The 20,893-nt window shown below is 29.2% G+C and overlaps 1 protein-coding gene across 1 annotated transcript in view; it reads left to right on the top strand.

The window, feature by feature from the left end:
• The first annotated feature begins 3,704 nt into the window (after positions 1-3,704).
• LOC123294750 (tripartite motif-containing protein 2-like) overlaps positions 3,705-20,893 on the top strand; it is a 129,599-nt gene continuing 112,410 nt past the window's right edge. Inside the window, exon 1 of the mRNA XM_044875888.1 lies at positions 3,705-3,803. Coding sequence (XP_044731823.1) covers positions 3,784-3,803 — 20 coding nt within the window. The 5' untranslated portion in view covers positions 3,705-3,783. The remainder of the gene's footprint in view (positions 3,804-20,893) is intronic.

The raw sequence follows: 20,893 nt of genomic DNA, 5'->3' as shown, positions 1-20,893 counted from the left end.
ATCAAAAATTAAACAACTTTTGTTTGAAACATTTTTTCGTAAACATGTTTACTGTTTACCCGTGAGGGCGCCAATTAGGCGGAAATTTTATAATATGTACTATCCTTGATTATCAGTTATGTATGTGTCACATGTTTGTATGTGTAATGTGATAAAGAAATCAACACTGACTATGCATGGTATTTCAACAATTAACTCAGTCAATTGTTTGTTTTCACTTGTTATATTTTGTATACGATTTGTTAATGTTACATTCCAAGCAAAGTATTAAAATACTGTTCTTTAAATGATGATTTTGATTAAATAATATAATGTTTTGCTCATTATCAGTGAATTTACTAGAAATATTCCATACAAATGACTGTAATTATAACCAATTTGTCAAATTCCGTACGTGTATTGTCTGCTTTAATATAAAATATTTGTGTATGATTTTGTGGGTAAAAACCACAGCGATTATTTTTGATTTATGATAATTTCTTTAATTACTAACTGAACAGTTAGTTGTCCTATAACAGCAGCTGATAGAGGTTATTTAACTTTTAGAAATCTATGCTCGAACTATCAAATAAATTTTATTGTAAAATTTGAGAACTACGCAATTTTCTTATGGTTTAATAAGTTATATTAAACAATCTTAGTGGCCGAGCGAGGAAAAGGCGTAATGGTCTTTAACCGTTTAACTACTGACTGGGAGATTGAGGGTCGTCGCTTGGATAGGATCGAAGTAACCGAGTCCACCCACATTCTACATTTGATTGTGTATTCGGATGTTGTTTAAAATAAATAAAGATTAAAAAAATGATGTGGGTGGCCTCTGAGGCTTTGTTATAGATGAATGTCTGAAAAACGGAGTTTAAACCCCGTTATTATAATAAGTTATATATTTTTAATTTTAATTTTTAAAAAGTTTGACTACTCAGATATTTTGGCGAGGTAGTGCCCATTTTGGTTCTGCTCTAAGCTCTGATGTGTTATAAATTTGACCGCTATGTGTGTGTGTCTGTCTGTCTGTCTGTGGCATCGTAGCATCTAAATGGATGAACCTATTTTTATATTTTTTGTTTCGAACAACTAAAAAATCGGCGATTATCCTCCAAATCGGTTCAATTTGGAGAAAGCTCTAAGAAAAAAGGTGATTTAATAGAGAGTTTTCTTAGATATGTTTTTAAATTTTATTTAACACTTGTTTATTTTAATTTAAAAAAAAATTTGTTGAGACTACTCAAATATTTTGGTTGCCCTAAGCTCTAATGCTTAAATGTGGTAAAAATCAATCCGAATACAGCTCAAATATTTTTAAATGACCATTTATCTACATAGGCATATATTGTAAAAATTTCAGTTACATTTGTTGGATTTACTAATAAAACGAACGGTGGTGGTGGACGATGGACGTCACGATCGTAGCGACGCTGATGGTGGTGGCGTCGTTATATGAATACACTCACACACATAGCGTATAGTAACATGAATTCTGGAACTTGATACAACAAAAGCTTTCGTCGTACAACAACCAACCAATGAACATTTCTAGTTCTATGTTTTGACTGGTTCTGTCGACTGTAGGTGATGTTTCGTTGTGTTTTTGTTATCAAAAAACAGCTGTGTGTGTGTTGTGATAACAACCATACGAACAAACGAATGTTTTGAATACATAATCAACACTTTCGGAAAAAATTAAATTAAAATAAAGTTTTAATTAAATTCTTAAAGTGGTTTTTTTTTTTTGTTGTAATAACGACTTCGTGTGAAGTGGTTTTTGAAACAAGTGTGTTGTCTTTTTTGCATGTTGTTACGCAAAAAACTTTATTGATTTACGTTTATCGTTTGTTTATGTTTTCATCGAAACGCTTAGTAGGTTTTTTTTGGGTTAAATTTTAAGTTATTTTTCTACGATAATTCAAAATTTTCCATGGCAAGTTAATTTGTAGTTTTATTTTGTGGTATCAGTTTTTAAGGGACCAAATTCGAAAAGAAATTTTTTTTTGTTTTCTTTAAAATCAGGATCGATTTAATTAGTTTAATTTTTTAAAACAAACGTTGATAGTAAAAATGGATTAATATAATTTTAGAATGAAAACAATTATCAAGAAACTTCTAATTTTTTAATATTTTTGAAATTATATAGTGTATATAACTTCGTCTCATGAAGAGCTTTTGTTAAAACAAATGTTAGATTTTTTGCTGTTGTTACGCGAAAATTGTATTGATTTGTTTATATACAAAGTGACGTTTTATCGAAGCAATAAATTATTTTCTAGATTTTATTGTAATGTTTTTATCTATGATAAATTTCCCATGACAAGTATGGGTTTTTATTTTCGTAAAATCAATATATACTAGAAATTTATTGAATTTTCTTTACATAAACCGTCAGTCAAATATTTTGAAGGGGATAAAACTCGATTAATTTTTTTTTTTTTTTTAAATTCATATTTTGAATGTGATTTACTTGTTTAAATTTGTTTGCTTAATAATTTTGACGTTTTCATTTTGATGTATTCGAAATTTATTGATAGCAGATCTGCGTTTCGTTGATTTTATTTGAAAATATATTTTATTATAGTTTTTAGCTGTCCTATTTTTAGTTGATTCTAAATTTGTTAAATATTTTGTTAAAAATTCGTATAATTCAAGACACAATATTTATCGCATTTTCATGGAATCTATTTTCGAATTTTCACGGAAATGGATTAAAAATTAGTGTTTTTTTTCTACAAAAAGCATAATAATTCACTTAATTGTATTTTACTACCTAATTATAATATGCTCAAATAAATTCAAGAATCACTACATAATAATATTTTAATTAATTGGTCCTACCAATTTGATGTTGGCGACGGGAAGGGTAATTTATTTATAAATATCAATAATTAATCCAATTTTATTCATGAAAAATAAGATTATATATCAGTCATTATTTTGGTCATGTATTCTTACTTTTTTAATAAATTTTTCATAATACAAAAAAAAAATGCCGGTAATAATTCCACCTTTCTTCTCTAATGTTTTAATTAAATTTTAATTATTGTAATTGTAAGTTTGTTATTATTTCTTCTTAGCTCCGTTGGAGTTAAAAAGTAACTGAAAATAAAGTTTTTGTGAAAATTTGACACAAAATTTTGTATCAAAGCAAACTCAATTTTAAACGAGAAAAAATCAATTCATCATCACAATTTTAACGAAGTCTTGCTACATTTTAGTTGGTTAATTTTGTCGTAATTATAATTAATTTTTTTAAAGGAATTTTTTCCACTACCACTTAAATTATAATAAAACAATATTATTCAGATAATTATAATTTTGAGTTTCATTATAATTTAACGATTTGAATAAAAATTAAGAATCTTAATAATACAAAAATTTGTTAATCCGATTTTTGAAATATTGATTCCTTTTATTATTTAATATTAAAGACATTAAAAATAATTTCTATTATTTAGAACTTCAAAACAAAATAAACAATAATAAATAATTGATATATTTACATAAAATATAAAATAAAGTATTTTTATTGAACTTTGATTTTTATATTACACTACAGTGTTTAATTAAAAACTCAAATAAAAACAAACTATTGATGCATTTTAAATATCTCTTCATCACTAATTAACTAATTATTTAAAATAATAATGATTAATAATAATATAATAATAATAACAAGTATATATAATAATAATAATAATAATAATAATGTGCATTAGATACATTAATGTAATATTATAGGTGGTATTTTGATTATAAAAAATATAATCAGAACGTGTGGTATTTATTAGGCTAATGAACTGCTGTTCTTACATGTAAGTTTATTTTTTATTTTATATTTTATATTAATTATATTATTTATAATATATTTATTGTTAGTACGATATTGAGATGAATTTTATGAGAAAATAAAATGATCGTTTCACTGGACTAAACTCGCACTTGAAACATATCTAAGCACTCTCCCCATTAAATTAACTTTTTCTAAAGCTTTTTCCAAACTGAACCGATTTTGAAACCATCGCTAATTTTTTTTTCGGGTTCTGTTAGTAATATTATATAAATAAAGTAGTGTATCGTTACCGTGGCGCTAGGAAAATCCTGAGTTTCAGTACATCAGTTGGTTATAATAGCCACTGAAAAGCGTAGCGGGGATAGAATACAAGGGTCTATTTGGCTAGGTGCTCTGAACCATTGCTTCGAGGCGCGATGCTCGAGCATGGCCCGCTAACCTCCATACCATACCATACCATACCATCGTTACCGTGTTAACGCTTGAAATAAAACTCATGCACGGTGGGATTAGTCTTCACCAGCAATATCTCTATAATTTCATTATTTTGGCCTGGATTTTTTAAAGGGGTCTTTTATATTTCGATTGTGTCAGCCACATCGATTAATATGCCCTAATATATAATTTTCTTAATGTTTTGAATGTTTTCAACGCATTGAGAAATAATAAATTTATCTTAAAATATAAACAATACAAAGATTATGTGTAATCTGTATGTACATTAGATTTCATAATACTAATTTCATCAACAAAAATTTCATAAAACATGTCTGTGTCATAATTAAGCTATTTTATGACACTCTTAATTAAAATTTCAATATCTAGATAGCTCACATCTAGATAATTTAATGAACATATGGTAATTTAATCTGAATTGAAATAAACTAATTGATTTTAAATTGAATTATTGAAATATATGAACATGTTTCTATAATTTACCATATCCAATTAAGGTTATGTTTTATTTTTATTTTTATTTATATGCATATGTGTTTGTTTTATATTATTTAATAATATAATAATAAAAAAGTTTTAAAAGTTACTTCATACACTTTTAAAGTGATTTCTTACTCAAAAAGGTCTATAAATTATTGTTATATATTTGTGTGTAGCTGATTTAAAGTATTATTTTTACTTTTTCTAGTATTATCAACTGGATTCTAGCTCTTAAAAAGGATTTATGATGTTTGGTTATATATATTTGTTCTTTTGTTTTTACTAGGAATCCGTATTACTATTCATTAAGTTTTGCGGCAAGTTATAATCTTAGACAACAGGCACGTTTAAATATTGCGGTTAATTTACCGTCGCGGCTCATAGACATCGAGATACTTACACACAAGACGATAAAATATATTCATCGCCACAAAATTTGATCCAAATACATTCATCAAAATACTAGCCCGTCAAAAAAAACTCGAATTTTCAAGAATTCTATCACTCGTTACTATTTTGTGTCGATCTTTGAAAAGATCAGGCAACCGGGAACAGTAGGTCCAAGTAGAAAGACAAATTTTTATTTACAATGGCCAGATACGTACGTGGATGATATTTTGATAGAATTTTAAATATTTGTTATATCGATTTGTTGTCAGAGTTAGGACACGAAACCTTGAATGCACGACTCCGATTCATTCTTGGTCGTTATTCTTACGTTCCCACACATATATGTGATTTGAGATACATGTAGTTCAAACCTTTAAGAGCTTCAAGTGCTATACAATTTATTAACTCCATATTTTGAAATGGATTTAAGTTGTTTCTCTATAATAATTTGTGATTGTGTAAAGTATAAAAAAAATTTCTTTGTACAATTACGAAAATGGAAACTTATCCTTGAACTATTTAGACCGTAAGTATATTTTTCGTCAAACGTAGACAAGCTTGAAAATGAAGAGTGAATCATGGAACTTGATAAAGGAATAAAGAAGATAAGGATAGGGCAGAAAAAAACTTGGTAGAGTAATAATATATAAGATTTCATTTCACATCCTTCCGTTTTTAACTCCTGAAATAAATATAAATTTGAGGCTGGATTGTTTATTATGTTCCGTATAAGTGTTTCAAATTAGGGCGTTTCGATTCGATTACCCTGTATAATAAAATAATGTTATATTATTAAATTTATATTATACACTCATTTAATATACACTGTGATATAATCTTTGTCAATTAAATATATGGCGCCATATTTATTGTTTAATTGTGTGTATAGAAATGTTAGTTTACTTAGTTAGTATTTGTGATGTACTGTACTAAGAGAGATATACAGAGTGGAGAGTAAGTAAATATACAGTTATAAAAGCCATTTATTTCTTAACTAGAGTGATATCCACCCGCTTCGCTGGGTTTAAAAGTAAAGATTGATAAAGATTACTCTCGCTTATCCCCTTTCTATTAACACTCGAAATAATGGTAAGGATTGTTTTACACAGGTAAAATATGTGTATGGTTTTCTATTTTTTTAAATGAATAATAGTCGTAATTATTCATTGAGTATATCAGAAAAGACGACCGTGAAATATTTTATATTGACTATTTTTACAGAAATCTGTAATTTATGGTAATGTCAAATATCTACTTTTACAGAAATCTGTAATTTATGGTAATGTCAAATTAAATTAATTAAATTTTATTTTTTTAATTAATATATCTTTATAAATCATATCTCATGTGTTATTATAGTATGTTCTATATAGTATGTTCTGAACTATGAGCTTTATTGCTGTACACTTTACAAACTATTCGCTAGTTTTAGCGTGAAAGCGTAACAAACTAATAAACAAACAAACAGAGAAACATGCTAACTTTCGCATTTATAATATAAAATATAGATTATAACCTTTTAGAGTAAAATTTTAATGATGTGTAACATAAAACTATGGTATCGAGCAACAACTTTTTCAATTTCTCATCAATTTCCAATATTCAAACTGTATATTCACTTACGTCTCACTCGATAGTTTTTATACGTATATGGATCAATATCAAACGTCAGTAGATGCTAAATAAATTTAATCAAATTCAAATTGATCAACAAAAACAGTCAATCAAATGTTATCCTTCGTTAAATTAAACTATTCCAAATGGTACTTTTAATTGCAACAAAAAAAAGAAGCATTTCACTGTTTTTGACATAAATCAAATTTGTCTCCGTTTTATGTTACACATTTATTACACTCTGATGCTATCATATTGTTTCAAACAATAGTGGCAGAGTGTCAGGAAATTTATTGTGTATAATCCAGTTACTACATTATTATATTATTCGGGAAAAAAATTTTTCCTTCTAGTGACGTTATCACTTCGGCGCGGCTTTAATTGATGTTTGATGCTTTAATGTTTAGAATTTAAAAAAAAATTTGACATACCCGTCATAGAAAAAACCTTTTCTAGTAATTAAAATAAGAATAAGTAACATTTACCTTATCAGTAAGGAGAAACTGTGACAAAAAAACTTATTTAGTTTTGTTAATAAAAAACAGATTTCTGATTTTCCTCGCAAGGGAGTTGACGCACGTTGCGACCTTAAGCTTTGGCTTATACAGAAAAAAAAGGGGGTAATTTTAGCATTTTTTCACATTTTTTAGGGCCTCTCCCCTGTTAATTTGATTTTATTTTGAGCTGAATGGTGAAAATCCTATCTTTCTAGCATGTATAGAACAGGAAAACTGTATTTTAGGGGTTGTTTTATTAATTTTTTGAAGGATTGCATTAAGAAGGTTTCAGTTTTCTATTTTTCCCGTATTTTCAAGCAATTCCGCGTAGAATGCCGAAAACCGCATCTTTCTAGCACGTCTAAAAGTGACTTGAGTTTGTATGGGTATATCAGTCAGTCAGTCAGCTTCAAATTGGACTTTTAAAGAGATGTTTGATCAACTATGTTGGTTAATATTTGTGCCATTATAACCACGTCTCTATCTCTTCGTCCATTAAAACTATTCGAATATTTGAAGATCTCTTTTACGAAAAGAAGGTACAATCGATTAACTGATCACAGTATAAAAAAGTGAATAAATGCTCAATCAAAACTCTAATCTTATCTTCGGTTTTTATCAGATAACTAATAAATCACTTATATACAAAAACATAAACTAACTTCCTTTTATCTTATTATATATTTTTTATTTCTAAATCGTTATAGATAGGCTTTCTTTCTTCTCTATAATACCTACTATAGAGAAAGTACTTTTATTTTTATTTATATATCTATATCACTTGTGTGCAATCATTTTGATGAATATTTTATTCACGATTTTTACCTGATTTAGGTAAATTGGAAAGTAATGTAGATATATAGATTTAAATTTAAATAATAATAGGAAATTATATGAAATTTATGTTCAATTAATTTGGTTTAAATTATTTATTTTAATTTCAATTGTTTTCTATTACATATCTTAATTATTATACGTGCATTATAGAAAATTATCTACACAACACTAATATGTACTTTTTCTTATAAACACACATTATAAACACAAAAATTTTCTGGTCCTATTTTTATACCCTTTATGGTAAAATATTCACAAACTTTGAATGTCGTATTTATTTATATCTAATCATAAGTCTAAAAAATAAGTTTTAGGCTTCTAGCTTTAAAAATGACGTAATTTCCATACTAATTTGCATCTCCTATTCCAGCCCCTAGCTGCCCATTTTTCATATTTCTCAGGCTCTAGACTATCTCTGTAGCAAATTTCACTTAAATCGGTTCTGTAGTTTAGGCGTGAATGCTTAACACACAGACAGGCAGAGTTATTTTCGCATTTTTAATATTAATAAGGAAGCAAGAATTTTAAAATATGAAACTGTTTATAACAAAGGCAGGTCCCAAAATACAAATAAAACCTAAAGCTATCCTATGTACTTTGAATTATCCACTTAATTGATACCAACTCCTGTAGTACTTAAATATGATATGCCAGTTTTTTTTTAAATCAAACTTTCATAAGGTATGCATGTTTTTTAACTCAGTTTGTACTCCCGAATGAAATAGCTTCTAAAAGCCATAATCATATAACATTATTTCCATTATCGTTCCAATCTACATACACGTAACCCAGTTTTCTGTATAAAACATATAAGATTGGTACTTCAAACTTCTGTAATATTTATTTAAAACTAAACCATATTTTTATAAAGTTTATGTAAATACACCTTTACAAATAATATAAAATACATTTTAAAAAACATTTAGACCACATATACTACACACGTAGGTCTTCAGTCTTCAGTCAGTAGTGAACGAACTTAGTGCAACAACAAACATTGCATATTACCACTAAAGTCAATAGTAGATAGTAATAAGTAGTGGTAGGTAGTTATACACAGGCATTGCCCCATATGCTTTACTTGTTCTGTGACGGCTATTACAGATTACAGAATCTCTCATCATTATAAAATCTTATACAGACTAAACATAGACTGTAAATTGCATTTTCTACATCTATATAATGACTTAAGTGCTGTTAAACGTTTTGTTTCCACATTGAAAGCTTTTGCATCGAAACCTCTTTTTTCAGCTACAAAAGTATTGAATTTTTTTATCTACGCCCGTGAGTTAAGAAGTAATTTTCTCATTAAGTATGCGTGGAAAAAATAGTTCATTACCATCCTAGTGTGGTAATGAATTCATTACAATGCAAGTGCGATAATAAAATCATTACAGTCAAAATGTAAGCTAACAACCTAGACTTTGTTGTTAGCTTCAAATTTCGCAGGCGTACGTAAATTATACTGTTATATCACTCGTATCGAAAATAACTATTTCGGATGTGTCCCTTATTTAAAAATTTTTGTGTACAGGAGCTCTAGCAATAATACCTCCCCCCTATCTTTCCTCAGTGAAGGGATGAAAACGTAAAAGATGTACTACTTTTGAAAGTTTGCTATTTTTGCCAAAAGCGATACGAACTTTTAAGCGATACTTTCATATTGAACATGTCCGTTCTCCGGACATGTTGGCTTGGCTCCATCCTTACATGTTGGCTTGTGTTAATTGAGATCTTGTTTGTAGATGATCGCATTTTAACGTATACTCCTCCACTCTTTATTAGAAATAATTCCCCAAAATGAGAAGACAAAAATAAAGAAAAGAAATTGGAAATAATTCAAGAGCAATGTGGTACTTCAAAATGTGGTCAGTACCATTATATTAGATTCTTTCATTTTCTTACTTTTCTCATCATATCCTTGTAAAAGGAATTGCTCTGGGATGGGGCTATTTTTTGTTTCACCGACTTTCAAATCAAACACCGACTAAAAAGGGGAAAGTTATCAATTTAAAGAATCCTCACATCTACGTATTTGTGGCATCTAAAGACTCAAAATGATATTTGATTTCCATCTAAAGCATTGTTTAGTCCAAGTAGTTTTTAGGTATGGTTTAAGGAATACTACTGTAAAAGCGCTGGGAAGAGCAAAAATTGGAATTTCTCTTAATTATCAAATTATTGTTTACTTCCGTTTCCAATAAATAAAAAATAATAATTTTTAAAACTAGAAGCAAAACAATTTGTTGTTTTACTGTTTGATTCTTACAAGGTTTTCGAATTGCACTCGTTCTTAGATTCAAGATTCTAAATTTTAAATTAAAATTATTTCGTGACGTTATTTTATCGTAAGTTAGATAGTATAGTAAAGAGGCGGTATATGGTCGATCTTCACCCATACCGGACGGAATTGGTTGAAACTTTGGATAAGGATCGAAAAGTTTTTAATTGTATCTGTATATAGATGACGTATGAGTGTTTTTGACCAAATTTTTTTTCAAACAAATCCACTATATAAACAATTCAAAACAATAAAAAACTTAAATTACAACAAACAATATTTTACTAAACTTGGTAAAAATATAATTTCCAACATTCTGCTACATAACTTCATACCATATATGTCATCATCTTAATATATGCACTTACAGGAAGTTAATTGCACATGGAAGTTACATATACATACATATTGAATATAAGAAACATGTTTTTTATTTATTTACCTTGAATGTTTGTAAATTATTTGGTAGGGAAGATTATGCGATGATATTATTAATTGTTGAAACATGTTTATCAAGCTGGAAGCAGGAATTTTGATATTTATTATTAGTTGATATGTAGAAAAATGGAGAAGTTTGGTTTTTTTTTAAATTAAATTTCTTATTTCTTATTACATAATATAGTTTGGTGTATGTAATATCATGATACCACAGAAATTTAATATTGATTTTAAATATTGGTGTGTACATATGTTTAAAAGTACCTAGTCATGTCACTTATAGGCTAGGAGTTCATGGATGTACCCAGCTTTTTATCGAAGTGAGGCAATATACAAGAATTTTTAGTCTAAAAAGGAGAAAATCTCTAATTTTCGGTTTAAAAATTTCCTTTAATTAACAGTATTTTGGCAGGCGTTGGTCTGCCTTCCTCTCGATGCACTTATGTGGGAGTTTGAATTCTATATGAAAAAGGTTGCACTTAATATACAATTGTATAAAACAAAAAAACAATACATTTAGCCAAATTTATATATGACCAAAATTTAGTAAAATTTGCATATTTAAGTTCATTCAATTTTAATAAGATTTGCGCGGAATAAAGCAAAATCAATTTTTTAAAAATGATGATGTACATGACGTCATCATGTAAGTATTGATTTTTTGTAGAAGCCAGTCAAAGTTGATCTTATATGTAAAGCTTATGATAAAATTTGGAAAAAATGCAACAAATTAATAGAACTAAATATTACGTTTATTTAAATTGAATAAAATTTGCGCGTAGGCCTAATGAAAAATCAATTTTTTTATCTTGATGTACAAAAATCGTTTTTTTGATAAATCAGCCAAATTTGATCCGATCCATAAAATTTGAAAAATATGATCAAAACTTAAGAGAATAACATATTTAGTTTATTCAAATTAAATAAGATTTGCGCGTGATAGAGCAAAATAAATATTTTTCGATTTTGATGACGTCATTAAGTACAAAAAATTTTTTTTTGATAATTTAACCATATTTGATTCCATATATAAAAATTCTTATAAAATTTGAAAATATAATCAAAATTTATTAGGAATACATACTTTAATTATTAAAATTTGGATTTTGTTTCTGTATACGATCCTAGACTAAATTTATGAGACAATCAAATTTATTAGCTGAAATATTATTACGTTTGAATGTGAAAACATGAATATTTATTTTGCATATGGTCAAGGTTTAACGAATATTATTTTATCTCATGTCTCGAAAAATTTACATGAATCGGAAGTTGTTATCGGATCCAGAACAATTAATATGTAAATATTACCACCATATTGATTTTTCTTCAAGTAACGGGTGCGCCATCTTTGATGTCTATATTTAAACATTGAGTTCCCACAACTAAACGATTATTTTCAAAAAGGAGCATTACTATTTCGGCGCGTTGTTTCAAACATAGCTAAATACATTATCGATCAAATTAACTTTCAAACAAAAAAATATGGGTTCATCTATTTAGAAGCTACGACGCCACAAACCAATCGATCAGACCTGATTTTGTGTCGGAGGTTTCTTTAAATTTTTAATTTATGTATTATTTTTTCAATCAGTAATTTCCACTCTTCTACTTTATGAAGCAATGCTCATTAACTAAACAACAATATTTTAAAATTTATAGTTCTAATGAACTGAATGCTACGCCCATACTTAAGATCATCAATTGCGCAAATCCGATTTCACTATAATAAACGTTTTAGATATAATCAAGTAATTTAAGTGCTCTCATAAATTTTTATGAGTGTTCTCTTCACCTTTTAACTTGAAAATAAAGAGTAGTTTTGAGTAGTTTCTTGAGTGACAACCTGACTGACCCCTACTTGCTACCATTACGTCTATAATCGGATGCATACTAATGATATATGTAGGTACTTTTTATTATTTTTATTTTTATAAAATGTCACAGACATAACAAAACCATAATTGTTATTGTTTTGTGTAAGAATATATTCCTTACAGAGTGTCTTAGTGAAGGTATTACTAACTTTCTCAAGTAGTATATCGGCTTAAGTCAAAAACAGTCTTCCTGATTTTTATGCCGATCTATTAGAACATTGTCCAGTTTTTTTTATCCTGATTCTCTTCATAAAGCTTTCTGGATTATTACACCTCCTCAGAGAAATGAATGTTTCTTAAATTGCTTTAATAGAGAAATAAAGGTAAGATTTGCAGCCTTTGCTAAATTCAACGAGTAATGTTTCTAATACGGATTACAAAGAATGGATTTAGATGGGATTTGATTTACATCTTTATGTATTGCAGGTTGTTAACATTGTGCTAACTCAGTGTAGGTAATAGGAGCTAAAATACATGGCAGTAGCGGGGAAAGGTTTTTTTCCATGAGAAACGATATTTTTTGCTGTGTCTTGATGGATACGAGTTTTTTAAATGAGGTTCAAAAGAACGGTTTATATTAATCGTAGGAGGGTTCTAACCTCATTTTATCCGATAACAACAAAAATATTTACATGGGTATCAAATGAAAGTTATGTGTTTATTTTATTAAAATAAACTAATCAGACGTAAATAAAAATAATAAAAGAAAACCCGACTGCATAAAATATCAACTGAAGAGATAATGAGTAGTTTTGAGATTTTACTTTAGATTATAACATTAAATTTTGTTAAATGGGGCTGCTCAAATTGCAACTTACATTATTTTTAAACCTAAATGTGACTTAACCATGAATAATGTAAATCGATGCATAATTCAATTGCATGTTCGGCTAGGTTAGGTTATATTGACTGTCCAGGAGGGGTACACTTATAACATTTGTCTCAACAAAACATAGGTTCGTCCATTAAATGCTTGATTTCAAATTTTTTCATTATTATCAAAATTTTTGCGGTGAGGTGATAACAACTAAAGAAACAAGATGGAAATGCAACTAAAAGAAGTTATAATTATGAAAGGAGGGGACCATCTTGTACGTACGTAAATAAGGTATTATTATGATTGCAATAAAAAAGTAACAAGTTCAATGCTTTCAACATTATAATAATAATATGTTTTGTTATTTAAAAGAACAAAAGCCAATGCAACAGGCAGGCATCCTGGCTAAACTTAGCTAAGCTAGTTCTAGTAAAACCAAAGCAAATCATCTCTCTCACAATATCGGGTATCGTTCGTTTGTCCATACGTTTATACCGTACAGGTTGTATTTTTTGAAACTGCAAATATAAAATACTCCTACCACTGACATCTTTGAGGAGTTCCTCTTGCTACAGTCAATCTGATTAATAATATATCTTGCCTTCTTTATGAATCGTTTGGTTTTAAAAAAAAAACCTTAGAAATAAAGATATTAAAAGCTTTGAAATAAAAGGAGTACAATAAGCTAAACACCAGGAAACCTAAAAACACATAAAAATTTTGTTCATTTGACAACTATAGATTAGTGGTTTTCGAAATGTTGCCGAAAATCTCTTCAAAATATAGGATCTTATATAGGGTATCGGTCGGTACTAAGGATAATACCAATCGTCAAATGAACTCGATTTTTCTATTTTTGGGTCAAATTTATTCTATAAAGGCACCAATTCCCAGACAAAGAGTACTTAAACAAAAACCCATACGAAGAGAGATTTCTTGCAACAATCAAGCAATTTTAAGTAAATGTTATAGACAATGATCAAGAACTCTTAAATCCACAGTGTTTTCTAATTGATCAAAATTATAGCTCCTAATGATGTTAAATTTCATTATGGCTTGAATCTGTTGGCTTGAAATCAGGGTAAACATGCTAAATTATACTAGTCCGCCCCGTGCCATCATCATGTGAAAAATATTGCTCATGATACTTATAGTCGTTTTCCCAGCATTTTCACGTGAATCGAGATTTTTCTTCTACCAGAGTGTGTTACACATCTAAAGTCCCGAGGGTGATAAACATGACATTTGAAACATTCTTTGCTTGCTTTCGTAGTGGTTATACTATTTTTCTCCTCGACGGAGGCGGAAAGCGGCAACTTCGTTGCAACACCTGAATCATTTTCCGAGACGTTAATAATACAAAAATATCACTGGCAGGTTAAACCGAAGCGTTTTTATTTTACGGAACAATATCAAAAATTCTTTTGATCCTTTGATGTATCTATTTTCTTAAATCTAACAAGGTGCAAGGGCTTCTATGTGTTTAATTTAGACAGGAAAGCGTTTTTTTTTTAATGGCATATTTTGAAAACTAACAGATATCTTAAGGAAAAAAACTATAAACTCGATCATAAAAAAACGCTGAGGAAACGATTATAAGTATGAGCAATATTGTTTGCCTCCTTCCCCTGCATCGTTTAGATAGGGTGGCAGAAGAAAATCAATTTGGTACATTTTTTAATGGCATGTGACAGACTATACTGGAAATAAAAAATCTTTAAACAAAGCTGATTCTTGTAGCTAATATCGTGACCAAGTAAGAATTTTTTTCGCTTCCACCACATTTATTGATTTAAATTGAAACTTAAGTTTTCTCAAACTTTTTTCTAATTATTTCATACTAAACCCTTCGCATTAGGCTATTACAAGCGTTTCAAGCGTATATTCAGTTCAAAAAAATACATACCGTATACATTGTCAATGTATATAATACATTTTTATTATTATTTGACTTGACTTTAAATGTATGTAATAAAAGTAAACTACATTTAATACTAAACCGATGTTTTGGATAGTTTCCAATTACTACTCACTAACATGTTTAGTTGTGAGTCGGTGCTGCTAGTTTGACAAGAACAACACACATGTGCTACTGCTGATGAGTAATTTGAATTCATATCTATATGGATGGTACTTGTCATCAGTTTTCAACCAAGTTCGGTGCCATTGTGGTGTTGCCATTTATTGAAGTCAAAGTGGAATGCAATAAACTTGAATAATTTGAAATGCTTTAATGGATATTTGCAGTTGCGTTGAAATTTGCGTATGTCAATACGAATTATTAACTTTTTACGTAAATATTGATAAATGATATCTGTGTATTTTAATAGTAGAGAGATTTTTCTCTTCTGAATCATTATAATGAAAAAAATGTTTTACGTCTCAAACACATTCTTTCGTTCGAAAACTGTGCCCAAAAAATAAGGTGAAATTGTATTTATTTTGAAATTTTTTTATTTATTCTTCCAAATCAATTTCAACTCCTTCAAAGTAATCCCCTCCCGATGCAATGCACTTATGCTTTCCAATCTTCGAAATACTGGTTGTAGTCACTTTCCGGGATTGCCTTCAGTTCCGTCTTCGCTGTGGCTTGAATCTCCTCTATCAAAACGGTGTCCTCAGAGCGGTCTTTTGAGCTTGTCATAAGTTGCATGGCATCAGATCAGGTGAATACGGTGGTTGCGGAACGATATGAGTTGAGTTTTTGACGAAATGATCACGAATTATGAGTGCAGTATGGGATGGTGCATTATCGTGGTGTAAAAACCATGAATTATCTTTCCACAATTCCGTCCTTTTTGACCGGGCGGAAGGAATTCATAATGCACAACAAACGCGCGCAGTTTAAATTCAAATGTCACCTTATTTTTTGGATACAGTATTACGTTATAATTATATGAGCGTAATGCACCGTAAGAAATATATGGCGTTATCTACAATGCGAGTATGGTATAGAGACAGATATTGTGGTATCTATGTTAGCATATGTAATATTACAGTATTGAATAGGACTATCTTTCAGAAGTATTACGGGTATCGCCAACCAGCATAGGCCCGACGTCCTTATTGTATTGACTCGTCCTCTATTGCTAATGTTACTATTCCTTCAATACAGTATGATGTTCACACTGACAAAGTAATATATTCCTGTGGTAAATAATTTAGCGCTTTATTTTTCAGAAAAGTGATAAAGTTTTTAAAATACAACCGACGTTGAATATTTGAATCATGATGTACCTGGCAAAATAATAAAGGTTATGTAAATATGGTCATTGACGTTAACTATTGCAAAAGTTAATCTATATCTGAAGGAAATAGATGTGTTAATAGTGTTTCACGATCTTCATTCTTTGATTTGAATATTCCGTTTCAATTCATAGAAGTCGGAGAAAAATATAAATAATAACAAAAAACTCTAGATTTCGGTTAAGCATGAAACAATATTATACCTTAAATGGATTTACTAGCAATCTAACAGAAATACATTGAAGAGTGCTTAATCTGTTTTGTAGTCGATAATGCAATTTAATCATCCCAATTATTTTCAACCCCATTTTCACAAAGGCAAATTCTCCGAAGTTGAAAAACGAAATATTGATGTTATGATGTAATAAGTGAAATAGTCAGAATATTTTGAATGTTGTAAATGTCTTATATAGCTATATAGTTTCAACTGCACAGTTTGGTTGGAGTGTGTGACATTTTTAACCAACTTTAAACAAAAAAGGAGAAATTTTTGAACTTTATGACGTCATCAGAATCCAAAAAATTTAATTTTGCTCTATCACATCCAAATTTTATCCAATTTTGATAAACCAAGTATGTAATTCTACTAAATTTGGGCCATAATTTTCAAATTTATGATCAAAATTACCCTAGCTCTATTAGATTTCAAGAATGTTGACGCCTGGTTCCGGAATTAAGCACATATGTGATAGCTAGCGAAAAACTGACATCACAGCTGAAAAGAATGGCCTAAAATTAGTGGGTTTCAAAAAAAATTCCAAGAAGATCGGATAACAATTGCTTGTGTTATCAAAAAAATCGAATTTTTGAACTTTATGACGTCATCAGAATCCAAAAAATTTAATTTTGCTCTATCACAGCCAAATTTTATCCAATTTTGATAAACCAAGTATGTAATCCTACTAAATTTGGGCCATACTTTTCAAATTTACGGTCAAAATTAATCTAGCTCTATTAGGTTTCAAGATTGTGGAGGTCTGGTCCTGGAATTAGGCACATATGTGATAGCTAGCGAAAAACTGACATCACAGCTGAAAAGAATGACCTAAAATTAGTTGGTTTCAAAAAAAATTCCAAGAAGATCGGATAACAATTGCCTGTGTTATCAAAAAATCGAATTTTTGAACTTTATGACGTCATCAGAATCCAAAAAATTTAATTTTGCTCTATCACATGCAAATTTTATCCAATTTTGATAAACCAAGTATGTACTTCTACTAAATTTGGGCCATAATTTTCAAATTTATGATCAAAATTACCCTAGCTCTATAAGATTTCAAGAATGTGGACGCCTGGTTCCGGAATTAAGCACATATGTGATAACTAGCGAAAAACTGACATCACAGCTGAAAAGAATGACCCAAAATTAGTGGGTTTCAAAAAAAATTCCAATAAGATCGGATTAAAATTGCCTGCGTTATTAAAAAAATCGAATTTTTGAACTTGATGACGTCATCAAAATTCAAAATATTTAATTTTGCTCTATTACATCGAAATTTTATCCAATTTTGATAAACAAAGTATGTAATCCTACTAAATTTGGGCCATATTTTTCAAATTTATGATCAAAATTAACCTAGCTCTATTAGATTTCAAGAATGTGGAGGCCTGGTCCCGGAATTAAGCACATAAGTGATAACTAGCGAAAAACTGACATCACAGCTGAAAAGAATGACCCAAAATTAGTGGGTTTCAAAAAAAATTCCAATAAGATCGGATAACAATTGCCTGTGTTATCAAAAAAATCGAATTTTTGAACTTTATGACGTCATCAGAATCCAAAAAATTTAATTTTGCTCTATCACATGCAAATTTTATCCAATTTTGATAAACCAAGTATGTAATCCTACTAAATTTGGGCCATACTTTTAAATATATATCGGATATATATCAAAAATATCCGATATTTTGATATTTATAATAAATATCGGATATTTTCGAACCCTGGCTTTGGGATGATCGAGTATCTGAAACTATACGGAATACTAAAACAAACTAAATAGTTCTCTGCTATAATAAATAATACACTTAGGTATACGTATATAATTCAATTCAAATATTATGTTATTGTTAACAGAAGAGAAGAGACAAGCGCTCTCAGAGCTCAGAGCAAAGCAAACGTATGAAATGTAGATGAAACAAATAAGCACGTTCCTTGAATAGTTTTCATTATATTTACTATACATATACAGGGTGATTCAAGTTATAATAGTATGTATTCATCAAAAGGTAGATAGCGTTAAAATAATGACAATTTCTCAAAACAATTATAATCCGGAAAATCTTCTTTTTTAAATACAGAGTGTTGAAGTTTTTAACAAATTGTGTACTTAGAAAAATTGAAATTTTGGCATATGACATAGGTCGTTTTCGAAAAAATCACTGATTTCATTGAAAATGAGAGAATACTTAACGTTATTGTATTTGCAATGAAGTCAGCGGCGTAAGATATTTTTTCGAAACTGAGCTATGGCACACCCATATTTCTGCGGCTGATTTTCCCAAGGCTTTAAATCACGATGGATCCTCTGTTCATACTGTATACCAAATTTCCAAAGTTTTGTAATAGCTATTTTCGCAATACTCGATAATATGTCATTTTTCCGGGTCTTTCTCGGCTATGAATGTGTATTAGAAAATTGTTGTTACTTTTAACGTTATATATCATTTGATGAATTCCTGCCGTTTTAACTTGGACCACCCTATATATATTATTGGTATGCATATTATATTGTAACCGGTTAAACAGCTTATTGTTTGCAATACCATTACCAACAACAAAGATTACTTTAGTTTAAGTTATATATGTGAATGTGGCCACAACGAATTCAGATCATTTTAAAATGTCTTTACCAAGAAATCATCAATTTTGTATTCTTACTTCTAACTTAAGTACAGTTCTTATAATGTTTTTATTTTATATTTATAAGGGCCTGCAATTGGTTTATTTAAAGTATTGCTTAATTTTCTTCAATAATTGACCGCCGGAGGCAGTGTAAATTTAGACTGGAAATGTTGAATGATTTTATTTAGCGATTTTCGCGGCTGTGTGTCAGTCCTAGATTCTGAGCGAACTATTGGATAATGTAATTTTCAGGAAAATGAAATACTACAATATTCCTTTCATTATTTCAATGATTTGGTCACTTGCAAGTCTTATGCTCATTAATTGTTACTGTTTAGTTATTTGTGGATGATTTTTCAAATGATCGCAACGACAGAAAGGAAGATCTTTTAAGTTTTTGCCATGATCTTATAATCAGCCAGGTTTGGTCGCACATAAATTTAAAACAATTCTGTGATATATTTTCGACTTTATACTGTTATTTCATGAATTGGTGAAAAAAATTGTATCTTTCATCTACGCTCTCGCGTACCTAGTGTCCTCGCCGAAAATAATAGCCAAAGGAAGCTGAAGTGAACTCAAGTAATCATGAGAGTGTGGGGCTGAAGCTCGCCTGTATTCGTCAGAGTATTTTGTGTTAACTTTTAACTCGAGTATCAAAATCCGCCTTTTTTTTGTGAAGTCGGGTAAGGCGAGGCGAGGACAAGCGATACAAGTTTCATCTCCTTTTATTCGTTTAATGCTGAAATATGGTGAATAATAAACAACGACTAATTGACGTCTTTAAATCCACTTTCTGAGGGCAATTGTTTGTTTGTAACCAAAGTAATATGTACAAGACGGTAACCATGGATCGCATTGATCTTGAATTCGATCAATAAGAAATAAGAATCACCAGCCCGTTACAAATTTTCTGAACCGTTTAGGAGAAAATAACTATCAAAGTCAGTTTTTTTACCAAAGAAAAGCACATTTTACATAAATCGTACTGAGAATCAATATGACTTTTTCACAAAAGATCTATACAAGGGCGGATTCATTGATTGAAATAAAATTTTTAACTTTTGTTTCCATTTTCATTTCAACTCTTTAATGTATTTCGAGACCGTAAACTGAAAATGATACCAAAGATTTGAAAATTTATTAATTAATTAATTATCCTTCTATACGTCTTTTGTAAAAAATTAATATCAATTCTCTGAACGGTTTAGGAAAAATAAACTATCGAAGTCAGTGTTTTGACCAAAGAAAGTTTTTCCTTTTTATGCATAGTTCTTAATTTTGGTATCGTTTTAAAGTTTAAAACTTGAGAAATATTGATAAAAGTTTTTTAT

Source organism: Chrysoperla carnea, chromosome 3 (assembly GCF_905475395.1).
Source record: "Chrysoperla carnea chromosome 3, inChrCarn1.1, whole genome shotgun sequence".
NCBI lineage: Eukaryota > Metazoa > Arthropoda > Insecta > Neuroptera > Chrysopidae > Chrysoperla > Chrysoperla carnea.
The sequence above is the reverse complement of the archived record's forward strand: the minus strand, read 5'-3'. Positions and strand labels throughout refer to the sequence as shown.